Here is an 18,510-nt window from a genome sequence, read left to right on the forward strand (position 1 = left end):
AAACCGGCCACAACCAAACTTGCTTAAGAACCTTCCACCACAACATTCCCCCCCCTTGATAATCGACCAATCACATTCACTTTATTCACTCGTGTAAAGTTATGCACCACTCAGGAGAATTCAGAAATTCAATGGTTGGAAAAGCCGCTTCCCTATATAGCTATAGACATTGCGTTTACACGGCTGTAAGATTTACTCACATTGGCATGCTGTGTGGTTGGAGTGACTGATTAAGTGTGGCAGTAAGGCCTGGTTTCTAATTAGTTAAATTAAAAACCAGGCCTTACTGTTTTTTTTTTATTATAATTATTTGACCCCTAATGGGAACTCATAGGCAATATGTTGATGATTGAAACTTTATAATCAAAATAGCGAGTTGACAAACAAAACAAGATATTGACTTCACAGCAAACGTTAAGTGTCTCTTCACAATGTAAACATTTTTCATCCTTCAAGTCAAAACAGTAACACATACACTTCTTAGATGTAAACGTATGTTTTGTTTCACAGAGTGTATTATTTTCTTCACATTTAGACTTAAAAGGGAATTTAAAATATGGCCATATATGTGTAAAAGCATATTGTATTCACTGTTTTAAGATTTAAGATACACTTGCTGCTTAGTCAAACACCACGAATGCATTTTAATTTAAAAGACAAATGATATGATAAACGTAAAGCCCATTGGCATCAATTTGCCTTTCATTCTGTGTACCTTTGTTTAAATGTGTCCACATTCGTGAGTGAAACTGGGAAAATGTGGCTCTGGTGTGGAAATGCTTTAGTTTTTGGTGTTACTAGAAAAATTCTACATAAATGTAGTCAATTTTTCATTCAATCAAAACTGAATCTACTCAAATCACACAAAGATTTATCTGAAAAACAGCTAAAGATATGGCAAAGTCTGTCAAACTGGCAACATAATTCTGGAATTCTCTTTAAGAACAAACTCGGCCCATTTAACCTGTTTTTATAGAGCTCAGCTTCAGAGAGAAAACGTCCAGAGCAGCCAGATTAACACTGACAGTTACAACTAGCTTACAAATACATCAACCAATACAGCATTGAGTTTGATTATACTTCAAGACAAATAATCGACATTAAAAAGCCTTGATGCAGCGAGACAAAAATAATCACCACTTTAAAACCTGCTTAATGCAGTACTAGATATACTTAAAAAAGACTGTTTTAGAGAGTCAATGCCCGACTAACTAATTTTTACAATAAAAAGAAAAAAAAAACTTTTGAGATAATAATTACTTATCTTCTCCATTTGCATATTTACTGAGCGTGAGAACTCAAAACATCCTCTTTTCTCATTTAAACTCATCTCAATCTATAACCACATCCTACCCTTTAGGTAATGTTTTAATGACTTAAAAGATTAGATCTTCCAGATTAAGTGTGAAAAAGATCTGTTGTCATGATCTATCAGGAAATTTAATCCCTTCAGAGTTTAAGACATGAATTTAATGAGCCTCTTCCAATTAGATGACAATCCTCTGTGAGGCACGAGAAAAAAACCTTGAAAATATAAGAGTGTCAGTCTGAGGTCCTAATATGAATCAGCAGTTTTCATTTTTTGCTCTATTAACCGAGAATGATCTCACCTTCCTGTTTTACTTCCCTTCTGGTGTAAATTGTGTCTGCTGCAGTGCTAACTTGCTAACTCATGCTGCCTGCATCCTGGTTGTCACAAACACAATCTTTAACCCAGTTTGCTGGTTTAGGGAGCGGCTATTATTCGGTCTCAGATCTTTCCATATAACTCTCAGTAAAAATGGCTTCCAGCTGAATCTGTTATTTTCCTCTCCACATCTTCCTTGCAAAAAGTGTTCATACAGGCCATACATGACCCCTTAAACTGTGGCAGGAAAGACGCATATAAATACAAATATTTTATAGACATTCAACAGTCTGATCTGTGACATGAAATGCAGCTTTTTGAATGAGGCCAAATTTCATTAGACACAGTGTATAAGTAGGACATACAGTGGCAACCCCATTTTCTCCTTCACATGCACCAGCACCAACCTCCTGGTGCATAATCTAATCCTACCTGGCATGTATCAGTGTGTATTTTATGCTTGATCTAAATGCATGTTGTATATACAGTAATCTCATTTTACTAAAACAGTAAAACCACTCACGGAGCATGAATTTAAAGCACCGTGAAGAGAGAAATGCAGGATCGAGTTTCTTTGAAAAAGTGTTTTCTTGTAAGCAGCACTGGTGCCAAGGCTTGCATAAGGGTGTGTGCTAAAAGCATGTGTTACTGGCATCTAATTCTGTATGGAGTAGGAGGTTCACTTGAGTTTCTATGTTACATCAACATTAAAGCAACCTACCCGATATTGAGCAGTTTCCAGTTTTACTGACAAAGCAGTATTAACCAGAGCAGGCATAGATCAGGAACCGGTGGAGATGTGCAGAAGTGTCTGGTACCAGAACCACCAGCAGAGTCTTAGTGGATGGTTCACTGTGGGATTAGAGTGTCTGTAGATGGAGCCCTCCTCACAATAACACCAGTAGTTCATATTTGATTACTGTCTGGGAGTATTTGGGAGAAAGCTGCATATGTTGGACATTATATGTGTTCTTTGAGCCATTTCTAGGATAATAAAGGCCAGGATCCACACGTCCAACACAGCATTGACTGCAACAACCTAAGCAGTGTTTCTTCATTTGGTAATTCTTATTATTGAATATGGTTAAAGTCTAAAGTGCCTCTCTTTTTCTGGTAAATGTAATTTTGCCTCTTCTCTGAGTAATTAATTTAATTGCCTATTAAAAAAAAAAAAAAAAAAGCTGCAGGACTGGTTAACTTGTTCCTCTTAACAGAAAATTCTGTGTTCGTTGGTTTCTCTCTTTAGAGAGCTGGATATTTCTATATTTTTTATATGGGCACTCTATCATATAAATCCTGTTTTGCACATTATAAAAACCTTTATTTTATCATCTTGCCACCAACTTGCTGTTTTGAAGAATGTTTAGTATGTTGACATATTATGCACACTCAGCATTTTAAATGACCTTTTGGGTTATGGGTAATTGGTTGTTTTTCTGAAAAACTGACAGCCCTACCCCTTCTTTTTGTTTTTGGGGTAAACATTGCAGAAAAAAACAAGATAAGATTTAGGCTTTATGTGTTTCCTGGTTTAAAAAACAATGTTTACCACATCTCCATTCTCAAAGGAGTCAGTAAAACTATAGCTTTTTTTATAATTACCTCTGTATATCATTTTTGTTTCTGTGTCTTTTTTTCCGAATGTTCTTAAAGCTCCTTCAGTGACAGACTGCTGCAACCTAAATGCACCAGGGAGCGTTATCGCAGATCCGTCCTCCCACCAGCTGTAAGACTTTATAACCATCACTATTTCCAAAAACCTCAATAAGTTGTTACATTCAGTCTGATTTTTGCACAATTTCTGTCTTAGTTAAATAACATGCTGCTGTCATTTCATTTTTTTTTTTTTTGCACATCTCTGCTGTTGCTGCTATTTTCTGCATATCCATTACTATAAAAATGTCCACAGCTGTTATTGATTTTTTTATTCTCCAGATACAGATTATTATATAGTAAAACACAGAACAGTTAATATTTGTTTTATTTTTGTATCTGTTATTTTTAAATGGTTTTCTAAGGTCCACATTGTTTGACCACTTCTATTATAACCTGTTGCTACTGTAACACCATAATTTCCCCATTGTAGGACAAAAAAAGAGTCTTTATATTCTATTCTATTCTATTCCATTCTATTCTATTTTTCTTGAATAGACCGCACTCATGGCTCAATGCTGTAGTGTTTAGCCATCTCTTTTCTGGTCCAAACAACTGAATGGTATATTTCAGCCATTTTTTTTCTGTACTGTATTGTTCTGAAATCTCTTTCACATAAAATGTACTTCTGTCTCATTCTGTCTGTGGTTTTCTGTCTACAATCTCCTTTCAATCCAAGCTGGCCACTGCAGATGCACACTCATACTAAACCTTGTTCAACTGAAGTTTTTTCACCATGGAACAAAACTGGTCCATCTCCACTATTACTACAATCTCAGGATGAAGGACTGCTGCAGTGTAAATTATAAATTCAATCGACTAGACTTTATATAAAGACTGGACTCAGTTTGGCTATACAGCATTGGAAAATATTCTAAGGTTGACATCCTTTGTCTAGAATAGAACTTGGGATTATTTAAACTAAATAAAATAAAAAAATTGACTTTAAATATGACACGTTTTGTCAGGTGCCGTCATATTTCATTTGTTATAGTTTGATTAATTAATTCATAATTTTATTTTCTGTTGTCCTTCATCCGGGGCAATCATTAACCATTTATAATCTTTCTTGTTGACATCAAATTCCAAATAACTTCAAGAAATTTAAAGAAAAGACTGAAATCCTTTTCCACTTAAGCATAATCTAAATGTTTTTGAATTATTCTGTAATGATGCACTGAGATTCCAAATTTATTTTTGTAATATCAAGTGAACCCACAATCACCTATAAAGGCAGTAATCCTGAAATCAAACTAAAAAGGCAAACTGAAGAGCAGAGCGGGCCTGTCTGAAAGAGATGACCAGCCCCCTAGCTGGAAGGTAAATTGACTCAACATAAAGATGAAAGGATCCATTGCCTGTGACAATCCAAGATGCCCGTGGCAAAGATGATGCAATTTAGCACCACTCCAGTTTAATCTTGTTTCCAATTCTAAAGCAGAATCCTTGTAATGAGACTTTGTATGTCCAAAGCTTTGAAACCAGAATACAGCTTCTTGCAGATGCGTTGTCTGTTAAAAGCCACCTGTGTAATTTACACTTCAAATCATGACCTTTCCTGAGAAGAAATCTGTTACCACAATAACCTTGTGGTAACAGATTTAGTGCAACTTTGTGAAACCCTCACTTCTACCAGGCTGTTGTCAAACACGTATGTAGCTGATCTCAGATATTCACTGCTATAGCACAAGTTTGAGGACCTGATCATCAAAGATTTAAAATATCGGGCACTAAATTGCACATGGAATGGAATTATATACAGTATATGAGCACCCACCCATGTTTCATCTAATGTGATGGAAATTTTCCAGTGGCTTTTAAATTTCAATTTTGTTTTGGAGATTTTGAAAACATGCCACAATAACATTGACGATTTTCACAAAGTTTTTAAAAGACCCGCCCTCTCCACTTTAAAAAAAACGCACATGCAGAACCCTGTGCCCACTCCCGAGAAGGAATGCCTATTAAACATGTGCGAGAGCGTGCAGGAGCCCTCGTGCATGCTCTGTTTAAAAGTTTCAAAAAGAGGATTTGCAATTTTTTCACCATGTCAGACTCACCACCGGCAAGGTACGTAGGAAGGCCTTATGTAAACACATCACCAGAATGACTGACAATTAGGAGGACCACTTATTTGATGATCCATCCGGAAAAAGAACATCGCCCTCTATGACTTTAAGTTGTTTTCTTTAATAATATTATTCCACTATTATTATTCTTTATGTTCCAAACATGTTTACATGGCCTCAGAATCTCTCTCCAATGTCTGGCATTGTACCAATGCCTATTTTTTTGTGTGTTACTTTGCAAAAAACTTTCAGAGCTGCTAAAAAAGATGCAAAAACTGCAGCCACAGTGACATTTTACTGTATATTTGAAAAATCGCTTTGCATGCAGTGAATGTTAACATTTGCATACCCCCCCCACACATAATTTTGCGTGGTTTGATGATTATGATCTGCATATTGTTGAAGAAACATACAAAAAACTTTGCAGACCAGGCAAATGCAAATCACTTTGCACCTTCTTTGAAGATCAGCTCTGTGCATAGAAACAAACTTGTTTTTTGTAACCCATTTTATAAACTTTATGATCAGTTGCTGTTTTGTGTTCAGGGTTTATGAATGTTGACAACTTTGGCATTATCTTTAGAATCAGAGTTGAAATCAGCTTGATTTCACTTTGGTTAAACTTCTCTCAATGAAGATATTTTTAGCAAAATAACATTCAATACAGGAAATAATATTGTTTTTTCTCTAACTATATATGTATGCATTATTTTGCTTTTTTTTATTAATGCATACTACATTGTAACAAATATGGAGAGTATCGAAAAACACACAAAAAAATAATAATAATAATTTGAAAACAGGAAAGCTCCATTTTCTGAGTGTTAGTTATTGGTTCGCCTGGATGCTGGGTCACCCTCAGGTCAGCTCAGCGCGTTTCCAAGGAAATGTGCGGCTCCTTAACTATATTACTCGGTCACTATCTGTGCACAGAACAGGCCCGAGGGTCTAAGAGGTGATTGTTAGAGCATACTTGTGTGCACACATTTCTGTTTGTGTGTCTATGTGTGTGTGAAAGAAGAGAGGAAATCAGTGCAAACAGACTAGCAGATTGCCTCAGGTCAAATGTGCTGTACTGGTTAAGTGGACATCAGTGATGCAATAGCCACACACCCACACAAATGAGGCACACCATACCTCTCAGGTTCATCTGCTGAACCCCTGCGGTGAAACCAAGAGCTCTTGCATTATTGATGATGCTCTTCTGTAAAGCACTGAACCTAAATTAGCTGCAGGCGGATACTACTGTATACCTAGCAATCAAACAAAACGGTTGGCTAAAGTAACTGTTATAATCCTCAGCAAACAAGCCTACTACTGCCCAATGACCTCTAGGTATGTGAATTAGTAGAAGGGGTATTATAATACTTTCAATAGCTGTATTATAAAAGCTGTCCTATCAAATGTAGCTGTGAAGAGAAACCCGTATTTGATTTTCCATGAATCCAAGATTAGCTCCTGCTGAAGATACCTGTTATCACTCTACACATTTTGCTTCTTATAGTAGAGGAAGTTATAAAACACACACATGAGTCATAAGATGCATATAGCCAAGACACAGCGGATTCAGTAGATATTGTCTGGCCAAAGGAGTTATTGGTTTTCTGCACCGCTTTAAGCCGTTTCATATGTGTGGCTGCCCATAGCAACAGCGACACAGGTGCAGAAAAATGTATAAAAAAAACAGAAGCAGAGAAATGGGTGTAACTTTAAAGTAGTAAGTTTGATTTCTAGGAGTCATAAAAGAATATAGACTATTTTATTTTAGCTCTGTCCAAAAACAAGCTTTAGTGCTACTACTTTATATGAAGACTTAATTTCCTTTTTCATATCAGATGCAATAAAACATCTTTTATTAGAGCAGCAAAAGATCTTGCATAAAAGAGATACAGGTATATATCTTGCATCTAGGCAGTGAACATTTTATATAGATAAGAAAAATGACAATTCCAAACTCATCCATATAATTTATGAAGACCTCAAAAATTGATGCAAAAGATAAATCTAACTGAAGATTTTAAAAGAAAGTCTGAATATGTCTCCCTTGTTCCTGGGCTCTTTATAGGACTTTAGTCTTGCAGTTTTATTCTGTTCTGTTGATTTGCAGACTCCTAACATGGTTGTCTTTACTTTATAAGCTTTTTTTCCCATTTTGGTCATACTTGACGATGATAGGCTGTTCCTACACATTGTAGAATAATAGTTGGTTTATCAAAAAAGGGAAGTCATATGTTTATCCTGCCGAAAGAAACTAATTTTATATTACCGTACTTTAGGGGCGTTTGCATGTTAAAGAAATTGGATTTTATAACAATAATAAATAATTGGCTCTTGGAGTAACAATAAATGTAAACCCAAACTGTTCTTACTTCTTTTAGTTTTAAGTGCAGCTCATATCCTAATTTTCTTAACAGTTTTTTCCATCCATCCATCCATGCATACATCCATCCATCCATGCTTCCATTCATTCCTCCATCCATCCATCCATCCATCCATCCATCCATCCATCCATCCATCCATCCATCCATCCATATCCATCCAAATTAATGCCAATCATCAGCTAACCACTGTTTCATCATGCTGGCAGGTGTTTCAGAAGGTGTATGTTTTAGGGCTGAAACGATTCATCGAGTAACTCGATTACAAAAAATCCTCGAGGAAATTTATCTGCCTCGAAGCTTCGCTAAATTTATTGTATTGTAATAAGCAATGCTGTTAAATACGCAGCACACTGGTCTAGCCGGAGGGTTTTTGTGTTGCACAACGCTACCACTTCCGTTAGTGCCTGGAGCGCTTGTGCTAAGTTTGTAGCTATGGAGGGAACCGGAGAATGCTCAGAAGGAGAACCCCGAAAGCGACAAAAAATGTCAAAAGTTTGGGAACATTTTAGGCTAAACAGAAAGGACAACACAGCGCAATGCATCCACTGCAAAGCAAAATTGGCATACCACAACAGCATGACATCAATGTTGCAGCATCTGAAGAGAAAACACCCGCTACATGCATCCAACTCGTACACGGTTGCCAACAGGTAACGTTTATGTTCTCTTTGCTAACTAGGTTGTGTGATAATCTGCCATGTTATAGATGTAAATTGAGGCACATTATTTTGCTAACGTTACATCTAAACATAGCGGTTACTTAACCGGGTGTAGTGTAAATTGTATGTGAGGGTGGAACTAAGAGAAATTATGCAGGACTTAATGTAAGTTTGTTAATAAAAATACGCAGCAACAGATTACAGGCATAAGCTGAAAAGCATTTATTTATTGGTGTCTTTCCATCCTGAAAAGTTACAGTCTTTTCTTCTCGCTACTGTTATGTATGAATTAGAAATTTTTTATTACGGTAATATTTTTTGTAGTAATTCTATATTTGTTTATACCTAAGCAATCAAGAATAAATAATAGCATCGTTTTAATAAAAATAGCAACATTTTTGCATTTTATCATGACTAGTTAAGGCTGCAGAAATCTGTACAAACTCAAACCTTTACATTTTGAGTAAGTTTATTTTTTTTATCCGATTACTCAATTAATCGTAAGAATAATCAATAGATTACTCGATTACTAAAATATTCGTTTACAACAGCCCTAGTATGTTTCATTGAAGGAAAGGTTAAACAGTGTATTTTTTCCCAGCCCTGAAACACAGCTGACTGAAAATATTAAATCATGCCCTCAGTGTGTCATTTGGTTCTGTAGAAGCCTATGAATGCCCTATTCCTTCAAACAAGACAGAAAACACACCTAAAACCTAAGGGGTCTTTTATGTGTTGCTAAGCAGCTGTTATCTAACATTCTAAAAGCAAAGAAACAAACACAAAGTCTGACTTTTTCAGCTCAAGGTTTTTCGGATGCTTATTCATCATCAATGAATATCCTTCATGTGTCTAATTGACCACACTGGAAGAAAACAGGGTTATGAGAGAAACTCTCTGATGTACAGTAAGAAGGGCCAACAGTTCCTTTTAACAAAAACCAGGGTAGCACCGGACTCAGACACAAACATATCACAGAGGTCCGTGAAAAATGTCCCGGAAACAATGAACCTGCTTTCTTAGTGCATCACGAAGCACCTTGCTTATACTTCTGGAGATTCCAGACTCTATTTAGAGAGTCTGGCTTGACATATCTCCAGTTACAGAGGCCAGACTCTGTGTGCCCAGCCAGCAAGCAGGTATGTAAATGAAGTTTCACGCTTTCAGAGCTGACAAGCAGTGGCTGGTAGCACATGGTAACTATTGCTTAACCAAGAAGAAATGATAGAAAAGCTCATTACAAGTGTTATTACATAGTTTATAAAGCATTTTAAATTGTTTGTGTGGTTCTAATGGCGTCATGCATGTGAACAAAATTACTCTGTCCTAAGGTATTTTCACCCTTTTTTCACAAATCCTCAGATGAAAAAAAATAGTTAATTGAGCTCAAGATTATTTGCGATTTTATTTAATAAGGCGATTATTAAAAGGGAAGAGGTGTGTAGTGGAATTGAAGGATACAAGGTTTTCATAAGTCAGTACTTTGCAGAGTAACCTCTACTGCAATTTCCTCTTTGCCCCTTTTGGAAATGTCTCTACAAACTTTGTTAGGGTTAAAAAACTTGGAGTTTCAGCTCTTTTACAGTTTTCTGGGATTTTATTCCAGATTAAGGTCTGAACACACCGGTTGCAAACGACTTTATAATCTCCAATATGATTTTTTTTCCATGTCAAACTAACTGCATGTAGAGAAGCTCCTATTGCAGGGTGTGCTTTTCTTTTCACTTCTTTCTGTCCTACACACAAATTAAAACAATTTCCCACATTCGATTTGGACAGATTATGAAAAAAATTTTTTTTATTGTTATTTTTAACACAGGTGCATTCTATAAAGCAAAGCCCCACTTAAGGAGTCTGTGCAGCATCTCAAACATGAACAGATAGAGAATGTTCATGTATTAAAAAAATAATGAGATTTAATTCTAAAGAAAAGAAAAACAGCAATTAACGAAACGGGATGGTTCATATGCTGACTGAAACTGGGGGGTGATTCTCAGAGAGAGAGATCTGGGAAGTTTATTAAAGTTTTTCTTTTTTTTTTTTCATAAAGAGGTGACGGATATGCCACACTTACCTGCTGTCTGCGTCGTTATCTATTTTTTTGTGAGGCTTAAAAAGGATCACCACTTTATCCATTTTCTGTCATCCTGAACTCCTATCATGGGTTGAAGTTTTCTTTTTTAATTCCTTAATTTTTTCACAAGTCTGTCCCGCTTACTATATACGCGATGAGCAGCTCCAAAAGTGACTGTTTCCCCGCGTGATTAACAGATTTTTTTTTGTATTTTCCCTCAAAGCGAATGCGCTTTTCTTTGTAACCTATCCCTCTGCCTGTCAGACCCATGAAATTGCCGCTGAAATAGACCCGGGGTTCTATCTTAGTGGGACTAACACAAGCCCCGCTACATAAAACTGATTTTGGTGTGATCATCCTTTTGACTTTAAATGAGCGCTAAATGCAACGGCCTAAATTTTCTGTAGGATCAGAAACAAAAGTTTGGTTGGTTCTGGCCTTTGGTGGATGATTAGTACTAAATGTTTCTTATCCATGTTCTAGTTCTAGTTCTAGTTATGCAGATTAGACTTTAGCCATAAGATGTGAGAGGTCAGGGTGGTTGATAACCTGGCAAGTCAAATTGATCATGTTAAGCAGGGAGGTTTAATTCTACTCATTATCAATCTGGGATTGCTTCCATCTAATCTGTTCAGGGAGAGGAGAAACTAGCAGAGGTTTCTGAGCTGATTGGGAGAAGCGACATCTAGTTACCTACCATACTTTGGTTTTAGCCAATCAGATTAACATCGGAAATGGCAGCAGATGCTATGAGAAAATACATCTTACTTTTCTACGCTCCATTGTTCCTCTTTCAGAGATGTAATCATGGATAGCCATGTTTATTTTGGTTCGGCTGCTGGCTCGAAAACTCTGGCAATCTGTGAATAGTTCAAATTTTGGGAGTCTTCTTTTCTAACCCAACTCAGCTTTAAAGGTTCTTTTGATTTTGTCCCCTGGAACTTCTTGATGCTGGTTTTCCAAATGTTGTTTAACAAACATCTGAGGCCTTTACAGAGCAGCTAGATTTCAGCTGAGAAACTATATAACTGTATATATATATATATAACTATATATTTATTTATAAAAAAATAAACAGACAAGTATTAGGAAAAGTATAAAAATATATTTAGAAAAAGAGCTGAATAGAAATGCTGAGTAAAATTGAATATATCTTTATAAAACCAAAACCATTTATCATATTATACGTTGCAGTAATGAGCTACTTTGTCTTGTCTATTGAGGACAGTCTGAATAAAATATACTGAACATTTTGAGTTATAGCTCGAACTTACAATAAATATTAATGTTTACTCAGCATGAAATTGGCCAGAGGTATATGATCAATAACAAAATTAACGTGCAAATCAATCAAACATAAACATTACGTTTGTTTGAAATTCACATAAAATTATAATTTCTTAAATAAATAAGGAAGAGTTAGCACGCATTATGCATATTTCTATGCCTCGGTTTTTATCTGTGACCGTTTATGACCACTGCCTTTGCAATACACATTTATTCCCTAAGACGCTTTTTTCTCCCCAAAAAAATCTGTCAGGGTCTGAAATTCATGAAGTCAAAAGATGGCAGGGATGGCTGCAGTTCAGGATGCAGAGAAGTCAGGGACTAATTTCAGCTTCCCTCTCCAAATGTCAAAATCTGCACATGTCCAAATGTCCGGTGGGCATTTAACCCCACACTGCCTCCAATATGCTCACCAATATGGGAGTACATGAGTGAGTGAGGCCTGCAGTGAAAAAGTGCTTTTATGCTAGAAGCATCTCAAGGTTTATACAAAGTGCCAGTCTGCAACAAAGGTTTTGATTAAAAAAAAAAAAAAAAAAAAAACTTTATGGGTCCAGAAAAGCACTGATCACATAAGTTGTCACCAAAATGATATATATGTCTGTCTTTCCTTGGTTTATAAACTTGTTCTTTGAGATTTTGTAATCCTGCTCATTAGAGGTGATGCCGACATGCCAGGACAGGAACACTGACATAGAATACATCTAACCAACCACCTGCAGTTCTTGTGATTGCATCGTGACTCTCTCTAATTTTACCCTTGAATGATTTTCTGTGGAAAAGCACCAACACAGAAAAGGTCTCTCCCCTGAGATTGCCCAAAACAGACTGGATGAGCAGACATTAACAACGCAAATGAAACACTGCTTCCAAGTGCATTTGTTTAGTTTGTTTGGGACTGAAACCATTCTCAAATCTGCTCCCTTTCTTTTTGTAACAAAGCTTTAACTCTGCAGCTCTAATTGCTCAGAAAACAGTCCTGGTCAGTTAAGTAAGATTCGGCTATCCATAAACTCTGAAAAGCTTCTTATACAAGGATGACAGTGGCTTATAAAGAGCGACAGAGGCCTGGAATATAAAAATGCATCCTGGAGCCACTTCACATGTGCCTAAGTCTAATGAAAAGTAAAGCAGCAAACAAAATGGGAAGGAACAGCTGGTGCTCGGGTACTTACGTCTGTGTCGGGTCCCTTGTCTGCCCCCGGGCAGGAGAACGTGACAAATTCATGGCACCTCTTGTGGACCACAAAACAGCAAACTGCAGGGTGAGAAAACAGAATAAGAAAAAGGAGGGAAAGAATGAGTGAAAACACAACAAAAGGCAGGTAAAACTGTTAAAATTCTGTTTTTTTTTTCAGTGAAACATTGACATTTACAAAAAGAACACTTATTGCACAATCACAGACACAGAAAAGTGGTAGCTCCTATAGCTAAATATTCCTTCAAGTGTCTTTGAAATTGCCAGTTGTGTTTGTGTGTTTACTGCTCTTGTTGCACAGGATTGTTTCTTTAACTACAAAGCAGACAATAAATCAGACAATGATAAATGGGTTGAAAACAGTGGATTGATTTGAAGGCTCATCCTTGGCTTTGGTGTGCAAAGCTATGATCTCCCTACTGACCAATCTTACACAAAAAATGTAGAATTAGTGATCTAAGATTAAGACTAGTAAAAATCTGAATATGTAGCCTCTATCTATATTTTATAAACAAATAAAAACGCTTTAAAGGTACCAGCGAAATAATACACACATAGGAATAGCACTGGCCCTTTGTCTGGTACCAGGTATATGACAGCAGAGCTCTGAACTATTGGCCGAGCTAACTAAATAAAAACCTGCTAAAGGCAAAAGCAAGCAGCACCATCTAAGTTGAATGTGAGCAATGCTGGTAAGTTTTTCAAGTCTTTGAAAGATGCTAGAGCATAGCAATAGGACTTAAAAATCAAATCTCAGATTATTCTCTAACAAATTTGATATAATTGATTTTTTTCTCACCTAAATTTCATTATTAAAGTAAGTAATGACATATATTGCTTTCAAAAACTAGCTTTGATTTCAATCATCCCATCAGGGAGATAACTTTGTTTTAAAGGACAGCAAAATTCCAGTTATGAAATAAGTTTGTGAAATCAAATTGTTATACATAAATCTATGACAATAAACATAATAAATTATTGCAGCTAATGGTATCACACAGTGAGCCAGTTTATCCATTATTATTATTATTACTACACATCTAAGAAAAAAAGTGATGAACTGATGTCTATGGAATTCCAAAGAAAAATACAGATTTGACCCAACTTAAAATTACAAAGGGCTGCTCAGTGGGGCAGTGGGTAGCACTGCTGCCTTTCAGCAAGAAGGTTCCAGGTCCCCGGGGTCTTTCTGCATGGAGTTTGTATGTTCTCCATGAGCATGTGTGGGTTTTCATCGGGTACTCCCGCTTCCTCCCACAGTCCAAAAACATGACTGTTAGGTTAATTGGCTTCTCTAAATTGTCCTTAGGCATGAGTGTGTATTTGAATGTTTGTTTGTCTCTGTGTTATTTGTGTCAGAAAATGGATGGATGAATAAAATCATCATAAACAGCAGATATGATGAATTGATTAATCAGCCAGCTTTAATAGATGGGATAGATTCATCTCGGAAATATTTATAAATTATCAGAAAAAAAAAGTGGACTTAACGATCAAATGACAATGGTTCCAAATAGATATGGTGAATAGATTTTACTTCTCAGAAATGGTATCCTAAATAAAAACTTAAATTTATCATCCAGACTTTAACCTCTAAAATACTATTTCAGTTGGATTTGTATAACAGCATTACAGAAGAGAAGTATACCGAGGCAGAGTTCAACCAAATCCTTCAGACTTATTAAACAGTATTCCATCTTAGAACACTCAGCAGATTGCATCCAGTCATTGACTTTGCCGAATTGGCTCCTCCTGGATGAAAACGTAGATAGTCCCTATTGTGTCACTAACTCTGCAGCAATCATTCATACCGAGCATTGCCAACTCCCCTCTAGCAGGGAAAGACCTTCTGCAGAACTAGGCTCAGAGTGAGCAGATAGAGCATACACACAAAAAAGGAACACAGAATCATTGATTCAGGAGTACTTGCTCTGCTTAAGAAAGTCAGAATATGGTCTGGATTAAATAAATTAAATGTTCAAAGAAGACATGTCAAGACTGTGAATAAAATGGACCCAAAAATACAACCTTGAGGAACTCCTAAGGCAACGGGAGGATGCTAAGGAAAAGGATTTTTCCTTCTAACAAATATGAATCGACAAGATGAATGGGATGTTAAGCCTGAATTCCAACAATATCTTGTTGGTGTCAGGTTTCCAGAGCTGGGTGGAGTGGCTCTGTGTGTTTTCCCTTTGCTCTCACAGGGTGGCACACTAATTGATTCCAGCTGGGTTACATTACCTCAATCAGTGGTGGCCTTTAAGAAGGAGCAGTCTCCCTGAAGCAGACGGTTGTTGTATTCAGAGCCATAACCATCCAACTTAGAGAAATTTCAGCGTTGAGGGTCCCCCCCAACCCCCAACCCCCACCCCTGAAAGACCAGTGTCTTCACTCTCAAACCCCAACATCTACTTCCAACTAGCTAAGACCAGACTCCTACTCAGTGTAAGCTGACTTAAACACTTTGAGCAACTTTCCATAATCCATATCCAATCTAACAACTTGTTTTCCCTTCCAATGCCTCTCAGTCCTGGCTCCCACAGTTATTTCCATACTCTGCTCTCCTTTGCATGTCCCTGAAAATAAACAGTTTAAATCTGCTTCTCTCTGTGCTTGTGCCTACTTAAGTCCAAGAGCTAGCATTATGACAGTTGGTAATGTAGAAAGACAGCATACCCAGAGCTGCAATAAAATCTAAACAGCAAATTTGACTATAATAGAACAGTGTCAGTGCCTCAATAGGCCCTAGAAGCTAACTGGAATTTTTCTTCAATATCCAGCCCTCCATCACTAGCATCTGAAAACAGACCTACAAACATTTCTAATGTGATGTCAATGAACGCACAGTGGAGAACTCGCACTTGGATTCTTGTGCCTCCACACATTCAGAGCACACAAAGTTGTTCTGTATGTCCAAGTGCCAGGTCACTGAGTACACCATAGCATGCAGGCAATGGAAGCAGCTGAGTCAATGTGGAGGACGGTGCCTGTTACTGGCTCTGAAAAACCTGCTTACACCAAGACGATACCAGGGAGAGAATGACTGACTAGGCATCCAAAAAAACAGAATTAAAAAAACATTTAAACCTCCAAGCCAAGAGCAGATGTTTCTAATTGTTAGTTCTACTTAGGGACCATGTTGAAAAAAAAATCTCTTTTTCTTTGGCACCTAAAATGCTCTCAAGGCCAGTGCTAACCTCATGAGATAGAAGCTGTTATATTAAAACGGTCTTTCATTCGTCTTCATTTCTAGTAAAAGAAGTGATTTTAGTGATTTGAATAACGTCAGAGATGTGATGAACTGCCCTTGGCGGGATTCAGTTTAATGTGCACTTTCATTTCCTCCAAAAACACCAAGACTAGTTTTTAGAGAGGATCAGATGCTGAGGTTCTGTTCATCATGGGTAGAAACATTAACAGTGCTGGACCTTTATTGAGCTATTTTACACACACACACCCATATATATACACACACACACACACACATACACAGATATAAATATATCTGGGTATACATATCATGTCATTTATCTGTGTATGTGATATACACAGATATATATATATATATATATGGTACACATATCATGTAATTTAACTGTTTCTGAGTAATTATTTAAGTTTGTTAAAACTTAAACATGTAAGATTCTATACGCCGCTCTATATTATTATAAATCTGCATCACTTTCAATAAAATCATGCCACATAGATTTGAAGTTGCTGGCAAATTATTAATCATAACTCCCACCTCATCAAATTAGAATTCCTTTTCCAAGTGATAATCGCCACCGTGTTTGGATAACATTATTACATTTTGCTTATAAATAATTCACGATTTGTACAATTCATAAACAGTCCATGTTTGGAACATGATACCGGCATTTACGTCCCAGTATCAGATAGTAGCTCTGATATTACTCTGTCTTCTGTTTGATGTATTATGACACAATAAAATAAATTGCATTCTAGCTCTTTGCACAGTCATCTTCACAACTTATCTCAAAGAGAGGGATTATTTCACTCGTTTGAAAGGTGGGGGGGTGGGGACAAAAATCCAGTTAATATTTACCCATTTCTTTGAACTTCAGTAGCCACTAATTCCCCACAACACAGCTTCTCTCCATTCACTTCATTTGAAATGAAAAGGCATGTCTGGTCAAATATTAACAAATAAAGTTGACAACACTTGTCTGGGATGACTAAAAAAAGCTCCTTATTAACTACATTCCTTTTATGCCAAACCAAAAGCTTGACACGAGGTATGGTGAACAAGTGAAACTTTAATTTCCCTTTACAGTTTTAAATATTGTGAAAATTTTGCTGGGAAATATTTCACCTTTCTTTATCTGAACTGACGCAAAGTATATCATAAATTGTCTCATAGGAGGAACAGCACAGAAGCGGAAGATCAAAGGTTACTTCTGCTGCAAAGGTTGACTTCATCACTTTTACCACAATAAGTCTAATTGTGTTCAAAAACAGAGAAAGAAAAAAAGCTATAAGAGTGCTGCTTGGGCGACAAACACCACCAATTAACCTAGATCAGTGGATATCCATAATAAAACTTAATGAGTTCTTTATTGGAGGCAGAGATGGTAAGCAGATGGTATCTTCACGTGGGATTCTCACTTTGAAACACAAAGATAAAAGTGTGATAAAAATGGGGGGGCAGAACATAGCATTTTGCACCAATAGACATTTTATCTAATTAAGGCTTCATATTTTTAGATAACTCAATATATTTGAAAACAAATCCAGATTGGGATGCTTTTAAACCTTAGCAGGTGTTACAGTGGTACCGATGATTGGTGGATTAGAGCAATCTGAAGGGTCCGCTGGTTGCAAATGTTTCGTATGATCTGTCCAACAAAACCCTTTTAACACAGATTAAATGAGAACTAAACACAAAGCAAATATAGAAAACCCCTCAAGACCAACTCTGGAGACAAAATAATTGAGTGTTTTATTGACCCCAAACAGGGAAAATATTTTCAATAGGTTAAACACCAGAAGTATATAATTGGTGAACAAATCCATGTTTTAATTGACTGCTCACTGTAACTACATCACATTTGTAACAGGCAGGGTTACAATTAGTGCTTAGAAAAATGGAATTTGACTTAAGAATAATATGAAAAAATATTCAGACATTTCCAAATAATCCATGCAGGGAGTTGGGCTGGAAACCTATTTGTATTGACATACACTTTAATGATGGCCAATCGATACAACCCCCCCAACACAGAGGTATCACATCACCAACCCGAACCCTTGGACTCGCCTTGCCTCAGAGGAGCAATCGGTCAGCACAATCCACAGCCAGCATGAAACCATGAGCCATAACTCACACCACTGCCAGCCAATAAGTGAGACAGGTTATACATTTCAGTACCAGAGAGCCTCCATAATTCATCCCATGCTGAAAGCTGGTGGGACGGGGGCTGCCCCAATTCTCTATTTAAAGGCCACAGGCATTAGATTGTTAATGTCAGAGCTGCAGGTAGCAAATCTGTTTGATTTTTTATTTCTATCCAAGTTCCCTTGTGTTTTTAGTAAATAATCATG

At 36.8% G+C, this 18,510-nt stretch overlaps 1 protein-coding gene across 3 annotated transcripts in view; it reads right to left on the reverse strand.

Moving 5' to 3' along the window:
• LOC107084715 (protein kinase C alpha type) overlaps window positions 1–18,510 on the reverse strand; it is a 175,371-nt gene that overhangs the window by 95,786 nt on the left and 61,075 nt on the right. For all 3 annotated transcript variants that reach the window (XM_015374673.1, XM_015374670.1, XM_015374671.1), the window contains exon 3: window positions 12,926–13,008. In XM_015374673.1, coding sequence (XP_015230159.1) covers window positions 12,926–13,008 — 83 coding nt within the window. The remainder of the gene's footprint in view (window positions 1–12,925; window positions 13,009–18,510) is intronic.

Source organism: Cyprinodon variegatus, unplaced genomic scaffold (assembly GCF_000732505.1).
Source record: "Cyprinodon variegatus isolate N-32 unplaced genomic scaffold, C_variegatus-1.0 Scaffold107, whole genome shotgun sequence".
Taxonomy (NCBI): domain Eukaryota; kingdom Metazoa; phylum Chordata; class Actinopteri; order Cyprinodontiformes; family Cyprinodontidae; genus Cyprinodon; species Cyprinodon variegatus.